The sequence below is a fragment of the Carettochelys insculpta genome, chromosome 23, assembly GCF_033958435.1.
Source record: "Carettochelys insculpta isolate YL-2023 chromosome 23, ASM3395843v1, whole genome shotgun sequence".
NCBI lineage: Eukaryota > Metazoa > Chordata > Testudines > Carettochelyidae > Carettochelys > Carettochelys insculpta.
The window spans coordinates 14117820-14130237 of record NC_134159.1 but is presented as its reverse complement, the minus strand read 5'-3'; the positions used below and the strand labels follow the sequence as shown (position 1 = coordinate 14130237).

General features: G+C 51.0%; 1 protein-coding gene across 7 annotated transcripts in view; it reads right to left on the bottom strand.

Moving 5' to 3' along the window:
* The window catches only part of AGRN (agrin), a 248498-nt gene that overhangs the window by 221584 nt on the left and 14496 nt on the right, over positions 1-12418 (bottom strand). For all 7 annotated transcript variants that reach the window (XM_075018049.1, XM_075018051.1, XM_075018050.1 and 4 more), the window contains exon 2: positions 12157-12418. In XM_075018049.1, the coding sequence (XP_074874150.1) occupies positions 12157-12418 (262 nt within the window). The remainder of the gene's footprint in view (positions 1-12156) is intronic.

The window sequence follows — 12418 nt, the reverse complement described above, 5'->3', positions numbered from 1 at the left end:
TAATTAGCACCTTGGTCTTACCTTATCGCTTTTTTAGACCACTTACACCTGCCTGCTGTTCAAAGTGCTGTGTGAAGAGTCATTTCTTCACCTGGGGGAACCAATTCCTGAGGAACAAGAATGGGAAGAAGAGAACACAAAAACCAAGCTCTTAGGTTTAAAGTGTTGAGCCTTCTGCTCATTCAGCTCCAAGACACTTGTGGGTTAACTATATAGTTCTCCAACAGGTTCTAATTCTGCTGCTGGCAGAGGTGAAAGGAGAGACCAGCAGCTTGGGACTCCTGGGTTCTGGTACCAGGCCCACCACAGACTCACCATCTACCCTTGGGGATGTTACATCACTTTGTCACTGCTCTCTTCTGATGCCCATCTCGATCTATACTAATAGGAATAAACACCCATCTCCCACTGGGGAGGGGTTTAATTAACTAGGATTTAAACATTCTGCAATCTTTAGATGAACAGTGCCATTTCAATCTGTTTTCTCAATGCTTCCTAATCTCCAAACTTCCCCCATCCTATCTAAAGCACCTTGATCATCCACCTCCCCTTAATTTCAAATCCTGAGCCTTTCCATATGTGCTTGGACAGCCTTAAGTGGGCCTCCTCGCATGCCAAAAACAGTCCAAGAATGGCCAAACCGTGAGACAGGTGACTGAAGCCCCAACGACAATTACTCACTAGCTGAGAGAAGAGGAATAATGCATTCCAAAATCGCAGAGCTCAGCAAAAGACACTGCGGCTTTTTTTAGTTTTAATTGAATATCAGCCACAAATCAAAGTTGCAGCAGCACAGCCAGTCCTCTGCTTCACTTAAGCTAATTAGCAACCCTGCAAGACCAAGAGAGATGGACTAATATTAGATGGAAAATGCACTTCCAGTCCGTCAACGTGACACAGCATCCTATGGGAATGCAGCATTTTCTTCCATCCATCAGTGCTAGGGTAGACAAGGGGAATTGTGAGGATGGGGAGGGGAAGGGGGAACTCAAAGACGTCAAAGTCTATTCAGCATCCCTGGTAGGTTTGTTACATCTGTGGGCTTGATCAGCATTTTCTAGCTTTAGCACAGGGCTGGAAATCTTCAACATAGCAGAAGGCAGGTCTCCTCTCTCTCTGGCTTAGGACTGGGTGAGAAGCCATCTGCTGTCTTCCATAGGGGAGGCCCTGATAGGACGGAGAGTAAAGCGATGTAAGGAAGAAGAGATGATGGAGATGCAATGGACTCCACAGCACGTTATGGCCTTTGGGAAGATGCACACCTACATAGGTGGTCAATGCTTCAGAACTCGACTCCATTCATTCAATTCTAAGCACCAGAGGGTCTTTCAGACTTGAGCCCCCCACCTCATAAATAGCTTACTCTCACCCTGGGGACACCTCAGGCTGAAGACACCAAACCCCTTTCCGATAGCAGAGGCAATGACTGAACACATCCAGGAGTCTGAAGCAAAGAAAGGCTGAGGCTTGTGCTCGGGTGTGCATTAGGTAGTAAGCAATAGGGGTGAAGGGAATGCAAGTGTTCTTCCTCAAGGATCCCAGCAGCACTTTCCCAACAGGCTTCTAATTTACGCACAAGGACACCCACCACTAGGGTGAAATAAAGCAGCTCTTGATCAGCACATAGGAATGTCATGCGGCAATGCAGGAACCGAAGAACACTGCCTTCAGCTGTATCTATGGCGGGAACTCAGGGAGGCAGAGAACAGTTATCAGAGCTGGAATGTAGCCATGACACCAAGGTTAAGCCCTCCCCCGCCCGATCCCACTCTTGAACAAGCCTATGTGATAAGAATGCCAGTCAGGTCCTCAGTTCACCACGCTACCCAAAAGTCAGCAGCAGGTCTATCAACACCACTGAGTGCTTAACTCCAAGTGGTGCCTACAGAGATCAAAGCCCTGCTGTGCACAGTCCCTGCCCCAAAGAGTTCACAACCTAAAGAGAACAGAGAGCGAGAGAGATAATTATGCCCATTTCACAGGCGGGAAAATGGAGGCATGGAGGAGTAAAGGGACATGTCCCATGTCACACAGACTGCGCACCTACTGAGTCCCACGCTAGTGCCCTCTGATCGGATCAGGACAGATAAAAAGGGAGGCCACTGAAGTTTTAGCTACAGAGAGCAGATGATTCGAGAGACTGAGCATGGGAGGGACTGTAGAGAAAAATCAGGGTGGGGGAATCCCCAAGTGGTTTGCACCTCACTGTTTTTAATATTCACTTTGTAGTTTGTGCTGCAGCCTGGCTGAAATTAACCAAATTGGGTATTTAATTATTGAAGTGGCTAGAAGCTCATTTCCTTGCTAATCAAAGGAAGTGGTTATACCTAAGTGAAAATGCCAAAAAAAAAAAAAAAAAAGAGGCAGCTTGGCAGAAAAGAGGTCACTGCCCCCGTTACTTTTTTAATGAAGCAGCAGCTCCCCCAGCCACACCTCTTTGGCCCCTATGAAATGAACCCTGGGCCATTAGCTTGAGAGAAAATCCAGAGGCCACCAAGCCAGAGTCCCGTTCTGCCCCCACCCACTCCCCCATCAAAGGGTTCGCAGGCTCTGTGGAAGTCATCGTGAAGGAACCTGGGATCTTTGCACAGTGTTTAATAAGATAAGCAAAAGGAAGCTGCACTTCAGGGTAGGGAGTACCAGGAGGCAAGTCTGGGCTGGCTTAGGGATTTCCGGTAGACACCTCACAGCTCTGCCAGAGGGCCAGGCAGAAAAAAAACTCAACAGCAAAACTCATCTGGGCCCCAGGGAAAAGTGGGCGGAGGGGGCAGCTCCCCAGCCCCAGAAGGGCAGGGCCTGGGGTAATCAGCCTTCGGTGCCACTCATACCGTGGCACTGCCCTTCCTCACCCCCAGCTCCCGCTGCCTCAGAGCTGCTGGGAGTGGTGGAGCAGTGCTGCCAAGGCATTGCAAAGGGCGCCCCATTCCCCCCGTTGGCAGGCCTGTAACAGGGCAGTAGCTCTGATACTAGACTGGATACAGCCACGGAGCTCTAAACGGCCTCTTGGTTCTGGGAATTTTAGAGCCCACCAGCTTAGGAGTCTGCTGAATAGCAGGGGCAGGTCATCTCCCACCCCACAGCATGCCTAACACTGTGGGTTAGGGTTGCTCAGCGACCCTGTGTTCTCAGAAGCGGAGGAAAGAGAGATGCCAACCTGACACTCCTGCAGCTAGTGTTCCCTCTCCTCTGCATACACAGGCCAGCAGTCCCAGACTTCTGAGGGTCATGCCCCACCTAACCTTGTGTGCACCCCCCGGCTCTTTTGAGCCAAAGCCGTGGCTGGAGGGGAGGAAGGGATGCAGACAGAAGTCAGGGGGTCGAGGCTGGAGCTGGGCTGGAGTAGTTGCCAGCAGTAATGTTCCCCCTAATCTTTTCCATCCATGTGCGGAATAAATTTTTAAGTGCATCAAAGCAGGTGCAAATGTGCAGTACCCGCAGAAACAAAACCTCGCTGTGGGCACTCGGCTCATCAGCCGTGGTCTCTTCTGAGCAGCTGCACAAGCACGCACCTACAGGGAACCCTGGCCAGCAGCCAAGCCTCTGGCCAGGTATGGCTCCACTCCCAGCTTGGGTAAGCTGTGACCCAAGGCCTGGAACGTGGTCTCATGTGGGCAGGGCCAGGAGCCAGCCCTGCGGCTGGGGACCAGACCCCTGTACAGCTCACAGACAGGTGGTGCTCCTTCCCCACCCCCATCTGGGCTGGGCTGGCCTGGGCCCTGCTGCACTCACCCCAGAAAGTCATCCAGGCCCTCCTCTGAGCTACACAAACCGCTGCCCCTTACTGGAGGAAATCAGAACACAACAGCAGGTCATGGGCCCCGCACCGTTGTTGGAGATTCTCATAACTCAGATGGCAGGAACCTGGCTTTCAGAGCAGGAGGATCAGAGCTCTACTCCAGCTGGTGCTTACTAGCAACAAGCGGCTCTGCCCTGGCAGCCCCCAAGCCTTCAGGAGCTGCAAATTTGTTCCAGCAACATTTAGAGAGATGGAAATGAATGTGCATAAATGTCTGGCTTTGTTCAGTAAGCTGTCATGCCAGTAAGTTTATTTTACAGTTCTGGCACCTAAAATGTGACTCGGGTAATAATGTGCATTTGCTGTGAGACAAGACAGCAAGGACACAGGGCTCTGCAAGCAGTTTTGCATGGCAGCAAATAGAAGATCGCAAAATCCTGGATGATAATTCACAGCAGCGGCCACTACGCTGGTGGAGAGTCCAAGACCAAATGCTGCTTTCAGGAGCAGCATGGAAAGCAGCACCCAACACAGCATCTGCAGGGATTAAGCTTTGGCCCTCGAGCACTAGAAGCTAGGACCTCAGGTACTTGAGCTGGCAACTGCTAGCAGCAGTAGTAGGCTCCTATCCTCCGAACCAGCCACTGGTGCGGGTTGCAAGATACAAAACCAGTGTTACAAGAGTCACTATTGCTTCAAACCAGCTACGAACCTAAACTGGTGACAGCAATTCCCTAAACAGGGGCCTGTACAAATGATTCACGCTAACATTGCAGCCCCCAGGAGGACAGCAGGCAAATGTCCCAGTGCACTAACAGCAGAGGCCAGTCAGTTTCAGGCATTTCTGATACAAGGTACAGTTCTCAAAAGCCACCTTCTCCCAGGAGCAGTGGGGAGAAAGACATAAGATGCTTGAGCCTGGCGGTGTTTGGATTGCCCATGGTTTACTATTAACTTCCACAGGAAGGGATTTTTGAGCCGGCCTTGACAACACAAAGAGGGGTGACTGCCTGCTGGCAGGAAACAGGAAAGAACCGCTCCATTTCCACCCACCCCCGATTTCTCCCCCAGGCATGCAGCTTTGCTTTGATGGCCCACTCAAGCATGGGCTTCTTGTGGGGGTGCGCGGTGGTGCAAAGCAACAGGGCTGAAACACTTGGGAAACTTGGCCAAAAGCACCCTAGGCAACAGGCTGTCAAGAGAGGCCTATAAGCGCCATAAAAACCAGCCACACCCACGATCTCCTTGCGACCTTAGACCAGCGTGCACGTGGAGGGGAGAGGATCATCCTGAAGGCAGAGGGGTTTTGGGTTTATTTTTGGGGGGGAGAAGAGGGTTCGGGGAGACGAGATCACTGCACAGGGCATAGAGTTCTCAAAACAAGACCCCTGGGAAAGGACAAGACCTCTTCTCCTGCCTGACCCCCGGTTGCCACACGACCGGCACCATATGCTGCTTTTCATTGGGGGTTCCTACATGATGAGAACATCCAAGTGGTCCCCATGCTTTCATTGTGCTTCCAGAAGGATGGAATACAGCTCCAAGCCACTATGGCCCCTCTTTTTTCAGAGGGTCACTTTATACCATCACTACTCCATGGAAACCCCTTGGATTAGGTGCAGGAACAGAAGATTGGCCTGACCTAGTAGGACCACAGGACCATCCAGTCTTGTATTCTGTCTTCCGACAAGGAAGGCTCTGCTCTGGGGGGAGCTGGGGGGCGGGGATGGAATAGGCACAGTGGTTCCCAACCTGGGGTCCATAGACACCAGGGGGTCTATGGAAAAAAAATAAAAGACAAATAAAAAAGGCCATAAAGTAAGTGTTAAATAAATTGCAAAGTGACAAATTTTTATTTTAAAATCAAATCTCTGCCAGTAAGGTTACGAATTGCTGGCAGCTGGCCTTTAGCTCATGCTGTAGAGCTACTGCACTAAGCTTTAGAGGTCCCTGGTTCAAGCCTGCCTGGGGGTAGTCACACTGGCAGAGTCAAGAGCAGCCAGTAGGGCCACGCAGAATACGAGTGCTCCTTATGTTGGCCTTGAACTGCTGTCCGAAACCCTGTTTTTCATTTAATGAAGCATACAGAGTGGCTAGAATTAGCTTTGATAGGGATCCCCAAAGGGTTTGAGGGGTGACTGAGGGTCCACACTAGGGAGAAGGATAGGACCCACTGGAATAGGAGGTGGCCTAGGCTAGGTCTACACTGCCTGTTACAGCCACACCCCTGCAAAGGGAGCATTCACAAATGGTGATCACTGGGCTTTGTTCACACACCTCCATTTTCAACCTTAAAAGAGACGAGGGGTTGACGAAAGTGGTTCACAGAGCTGGGGTTAGTATGTTGAGAGAAAAGCCCATTTCTACCTCAACTTTTCATGCACTGCTGTATGAACGTGCCTTTTCTTTTTTTTTTTTTTGGGGGGGGGGGGGGAGACTCCTCCCCCCCCCAAAAAAAACCCACAACTGAAAACAAGCCCTTAGTCATTCACCAAACAACACTGGAATTTCATGCTCCATTCCAGCCACACACACTTTCCAAAAAAGAGCTCTCTGTCTAGCTCCCCATTTGCAGCCACCTCTGCTAACCTGCCTGGCAGGTTTTCAGGTGAGCAGGTGCATCGCTGTAAGACTGAGGCACTGCTGCTTCAGCCCAGCAGAAGAGAAAGGAGACCAAAGAGCAGAGTGACCACAAGTGATCTGTGGTGATGAGCTGCACCATCGCACGTTTGCGGCGCTGGAAATAAGCGTGCATCATTTTAAGGGTTAGTTACATTTGCTTTCATTTCATGAAGCGTACACGGCGGCTAGAACTTGCTTTGATGGGGATCTGTGAACCATCAGGGACGTAATTGGGGTCTGCACTAGTGAAAATGGTGGGAACCACTGTGTTAGAGAGAGGGGAAAGAAAAATCAAACAAATCAAGACCTCACCCATAAATAGACCCCACATTTAGTGTTCGCCAGGTGACTAGCAGAGTGCGTGCAGGTAGGTTCTCATTGCTACTGGTGGTGCGCATTCACACATGCCTCAGTGCACAAAAATTTATTCCACACATGGACGGAAAAAATTACAGGGCACACTACCTGCATCCCCTCTCTCACCCTGGGAAAGCGTAACTCCCCTGGAGGCTGAACTCAGGGAAGGTGCCACCAGGATTTCACAGCAGACTTTTCTCTCAGTTTATTGCCCTTTTGCAGCTGCTGGCTGACTTTCTCAGCCTCCTGAGAAGGAGGTGGTGATGGCGTTCTCATTATCTTTAACCCAAAACAGAGCCAAGAGGGGGAGGAAGGGCAGCTGAAGAAAAAACACATATCCAAGCCCTTCCAGTCCCCTGCTTCCTGCCCCCACACACACAATAAGAGGCCAGGCAGGGTTTAGAAGAGAGAAATGGGTCCAGCAACGGGGGAGTTCTGCAAAGAGCGGATCATGGGAAACGGCCACAGCCCAAATGCATTTTACAGTAGCCTCATGCCAGCAGTTCTCTTGCTAAAAACAGTCCACGCTGCACGCCCCGCAAGCTCGTAAAGGAGACTGAAAAGCAGATTTTGCACGGGCTGGCTTACAAGCACAAAACCTCTCAGTGTGGAGGAGAGAGAGGAAAGAATAAAACTGAACAGGAGGAGACAGAGAAAGACACAAGGCGGCTTTAAGAGATACTTTCAAACACAATCCATCTTTAGAACAGCTCCCAAGTCAACCAGAAGCATTTCCGACCAATAGAGAGCAGGAAAGGTTTGCAGTCACCCTGGGAGTGGAGTTTGGTCTTGAAATGGAACCAGGAGCAAACACCTGCTGCCCTTGCCTGGAAGGTAAGACGAGGCTCTCCTGCCACAGGAGATAGCTGCTACAGGAGTCCAGAGCAGAGGACTGGGCATTGGAATCAGTGGTCCCTTTAATTTTTTTCATGGGCAGAATAAATTTTGTTGTGTGCACCAAGGCATGTGTGGATGTGCACCACCTGCAGAACCGCATGTTGCCCCCTGTGGGTGCTCTGCAGAAGAAAACAAAACAAAAATTAGAAACCTTGAAAGGTGCCATGAAACAGTTGTCATCCTCTGGCCCGGGCCACACATAACCCTGTTATGGGGACATCCGGCGAAGAGAGCCCATTTGTGCCACAACTGCACTTGCAGCTGTAGAAAACAGGACTAAAACGTAGGCGTTGCATGGACTCCAGAGTCCCCGTCACAGCAGTCCCAACCCAAGCCAGGCAGCTCTCGGGTACGAGTCTGGCTGAACATTCTGAAAGACTTCCAACTTGGGAAGGAAAACCTGGGTTTTATGCAGGCCCATTTGCGCCAGGCAACAACTGGCCAGTTACTCTATGCATATAGAGTATTCCAGACTCGGCCTGATGTTCAGACCCTGACAGGAGAAAAGCAAATAGGCCAGGTGCAGGAAGATTGCCTTGGGAGTGAGAAATCCAGCAAAGGCGGCGTGGAGGCATTCACCTCAAGGTGCGGTGGAGTCAGCTCAGTGAGAAGGTGATGCGCTGCAGGGCCTTTGTGCACACTGGGCTTGGTCTCATCTGATGTTTGCCCTCGGGCTGTGGCATAAGTGCTGTGGGTTGCTTGGTTTTTGTTCTCTCTCAGAACCACTCAGGAGCCAGGCCACTTCTGGCGCACTCCATCCTGCCCTGCATGAAAACGTTCTCCCTCACCTGCCTGAAAGCGCCTCGTCACCCCAACCCAGCATCCCAGTTCACCAGAGCCGTTAGTCACAGCCACATTGCCATATACCAATAGCTCCCCTGGGAGCCAGCAGGGAGAGACTCTTAATTAGAGAAAGGGAACAAGCTGTTCAGCCAATTAACCTCCTAGAAAACTGGAATCCAAGACAGCAGCCATCCAGCCTAAAGACAAGATACCCTGCAGAACGGGACTGGAACTGTACAGACCCAGATCATGGTCCCATGCGATTGAGGGTCAGTGAGCTTAGGCAGGCTCAAACTTCAGTGCCTTTAATGCCCTCACCAGTGAGCGTGTTTCTATGTATGTTCAGGAGCTAAAGTGGCAATATTAATTTCATTTTTCAGGGTTTGTACTTTTAGGTCACCTCCATGAGGGCTGCACACGTGGCTCCTCTATCCTACAGGGGACGCACAAGACATCAAACCTCAGCAGGGCCGGTGTTAGAAGCTCCTCTCTGCATTTGGATGTACAGGTTCAGCACAAGCCCTGCCGAGCAGGGATGGCACAGAAGAGAAACGATGAAGCAAACCAGGACTGGGGAAGGTGAAGAAAACAGCTGTTCTAGGTAATGGGTCGGCTGAGAAAGGCAGCACTCTAAAAGCATTGAGGGAGCTGGCCAATTTCATCAGCGAGTACATAAGGTGTTACATACCCACAACCGGACATGCCCAGCCACCCAGCTCACCACGTTCCATCTTACAAAAGCCACTTGCATGCCATTCTGTCCCATTGGCCTTCTCTGCCGATCCCAAACTCGGTCACTGACTCCTCTGTAAGCATTCACAGCTGCAGGACAGGGTTACGCCCTTTTCTCTGCACCACCAGAAGGGAGGAAGGAGCGGATCTGCCTGTTTATCTGCTGGGTCTTGCAGAATGCCTGCTTTATTTCCCTTGTTTATTCATCTGCACATCGGGAGGCTGTGTAACAGTGAGACCCTGCAGAGAGGTTTGGGGTCAATGCACTTCTTGGGAACCAGGAACGTTTTCTGGCTTGCTAAGGGAGGGAATGTCAGCTCCTGCAAATGCGATTTTAGAGGAACACATGGTTGGGTAACTGGAGCAAGAGGGAGGATGGGTGGCAGGGAAGAAAAGTTCTAGTCCCTGTAGAGAGACTTCCACATCTGGATGATCCACCTCTCCCTCTCCCCCCCGCCCCCCACACACACACATACAGAGGAAGCCTTCCTTGCTGCGATGCTACAGGATGCAGTAAAGTCTATGATCACCATGGGGACTGGCAGTGGTGTCTAGTCAGACTGCACAAGCTCCTTCCACTCACACATGGCCAGCAAGACCTGTGCTGCCTAACAGCTGTTTGATCAGGTGTGTGCGCGCACGCACACACACACACACACACACACACACACACACACAGCGTACAACTCCAAGTGAAAGACTCCCTGAAGGTACAGCCAGCCTAAGGGCCATCCAGGACCACGGCGCAGGCTGCAGCTGGGTCATGCTATTTTGCTTTTAGTCAATAGAGGTGATGTTGCCCATACAGTACACCCGACCCCTGCCCAAGCATCCTCAGTACTTAGCAGAAGGTCCTGGTGTAGGACTGGCAGAGACACCGACACAGGCCTCTCCCGAAAGCGGGGGCAGGGTAGGTAGCAGGATCACTGATTTGGGGATTGGAGAAGGGACACTCACCCTTCCCTTGGAAAGATTTCTGCTGCCCTTGAAGCCTGGTTCTGCTCCAAGCGATGCTACATGGATTACACCACCCCTGGAGATACTGGACTTCCACAACCACCCCACAGGTATTTAGAATCCTAGAATTAGAGCTATTCCGGACTGGAAAGGATCACGGTTGGTCCATGAGTCAGTAGCAGGCAACCTGCAGCCCAGTGGCCCACTGGGGTTCCATGTGTGGCCCAGGAGACTGTTTGTTAATTGTTAACCGTGTGCAGGGCTGCCAGAGTCCTCTGGTTTCAGTTAGTGTGTCTCCCCTTCCCCGCCCCCCCCCCCGGCTACGTATGACACATACATAGAGCAGAGACATGAGAAACAAGGTGTGTGCTGATTGCACACAACATTGAGAGAGCTGTGTGCACCCTCTGTGTCCAATCAAAATGCTGCTACAGTTCCAATCAGCACAACCCGCAAATCAAAAATACACAAGTGCATTTAGCAAAACTACCCCAGCCTGGAAGACTGTCTTGGTTATGACAATCTTGTGTCCCACTGAGATGAAGGAGGGCTACTCACAAGGACCACTCACTACCCAAGGTTGCCCATCACTAATTCCAGTCCCCTGCACTGAGAGAGAACAAGTAACATCATCCTTGATGGGTTCTTAAGAATCTACAATGACAAAGATTAGCCAGTTCCAAGTAACTTATTCTGGTGTTTAATCACCCAGGTAGGAGGCTTTTCCTCCTGGCCACTTCGCCAGTCTGAGCAAAGCCTGCTACTTTCACTTTCTAATACTAGTCAGCCACAGCAGCTACGGCAGAGGATGATTCATTGAAGTTACAGCTCACTGATCAAGAACATAAGAACGGCCACACCGGGTCAGACCCAAGGTCCATCTAGCCCAGTATCCCATCTGCCAACAGTGACCATTGCCAGATACCCCAGAGGAGCAAACAGAAGAGAGAATCATCAAGTGATCCCTCTCTGGTCATCCACTTCCAGCCTCTGACAAACACGAGGTTAGGGACACCATTCCTACCCATCCTGGTTCATAGCCACTGATGGACCAAACCTCCATGAATGTATCTAGTTCTTTTTTCAACCCTGTTAAAGTCCTGGTCTCCCCACCCTCCTCCGGCGAGGAGTTCCACAGGCTGACCGTGTGCTGTGTGAAGACAAACTTCCTTTTGTTAGTTTTAAATCTGCTGCCCAAGCTTGCTCAGCAACTGTAATAGCTGGGCCAAGTTCTGCTCTGTGTCCTTATGAGTGGAAGTTTTATCCCTGCTGAGGGTACAAGATCTGCTTACGTCTCAGATCTCAGTCCAAGTTTTCAGGGTGACATACGTAAATGCATTACAACCCTGAGAGAATCTGAGCTGGAGTGCCTGTACGCCGACATAACTTGAGGTGAGCACAGTTTGCAGAGTGAAGGTGAAATTACATTGCCCAGCACCACTACTTCCCAGAACTGGGCTGCACATCTCGTCATTAACCATCCACACACAACTAGCGGGTGAGACAATAGTTGTTCACACTGAAATCAGCATTGCTGTCCTGGGACTACATATGTGTCTAGCTCCTTTGGCCAGTGGGAGTCACAGGAGACTCCATTCTACAAACTCACCATTGCCACACCTCAGAATACAGCGTGGCTGCAGAGCCCGGACCTGACCTACTGTGGCAGAGTACAGCAGATAGCCCAGTTTTATGGGGCTTTTAAAAATTACCAAGATCTATTTTAAGGGCGGTGGGGGGGGGGGGGGGGGACCACAACAACCAAGGAACCTCTTCTATAACAACTCCACCAGGCACCAGTTCCTCCTTCCTCCTGCAACTCTGACTCCCAGCTGGAATCCAGGGAGTTCCAGTGAGGACTTCCCCCCCGCCAGAAGACTGCAGAGAAGGGAAGTTCCTCCCCTTTGACTTTTGAGTGGCTGACAGCTCACCCCACCAATCTGCTCTCTTTCCCTGGCTCTGCCAGGCCACATCTCATCACACCAATGCTGTGGTTCTCACCGTACAGAGGCACCCAAAAAGCCAGCCCTGAAGAGAGAGAGAGAAGGGGACATGCAAGGAACTAGCCTCACCTTCCACACAGTGCTCCACCTCCTCCAGGTTGCGCAGGGTAATGCGCATCAGACTAGAGTTCAGCATCAACTCGTTCTTGTGCTCAGGCCACAGGTAGTGGGGGGCGGGATTGACGAAGAAGATGCGCGTGTCTCCTGTCGAGACCTGGTTGTCACAAATTAAGGGGTCCCCGAAGCCGCTGATTACCACTTTGTTTCCACCATCCAAGAGGATTTCATGCGTCACGATGTCTTTCCCTTTTAGGTACCGCCAGACTCTCAC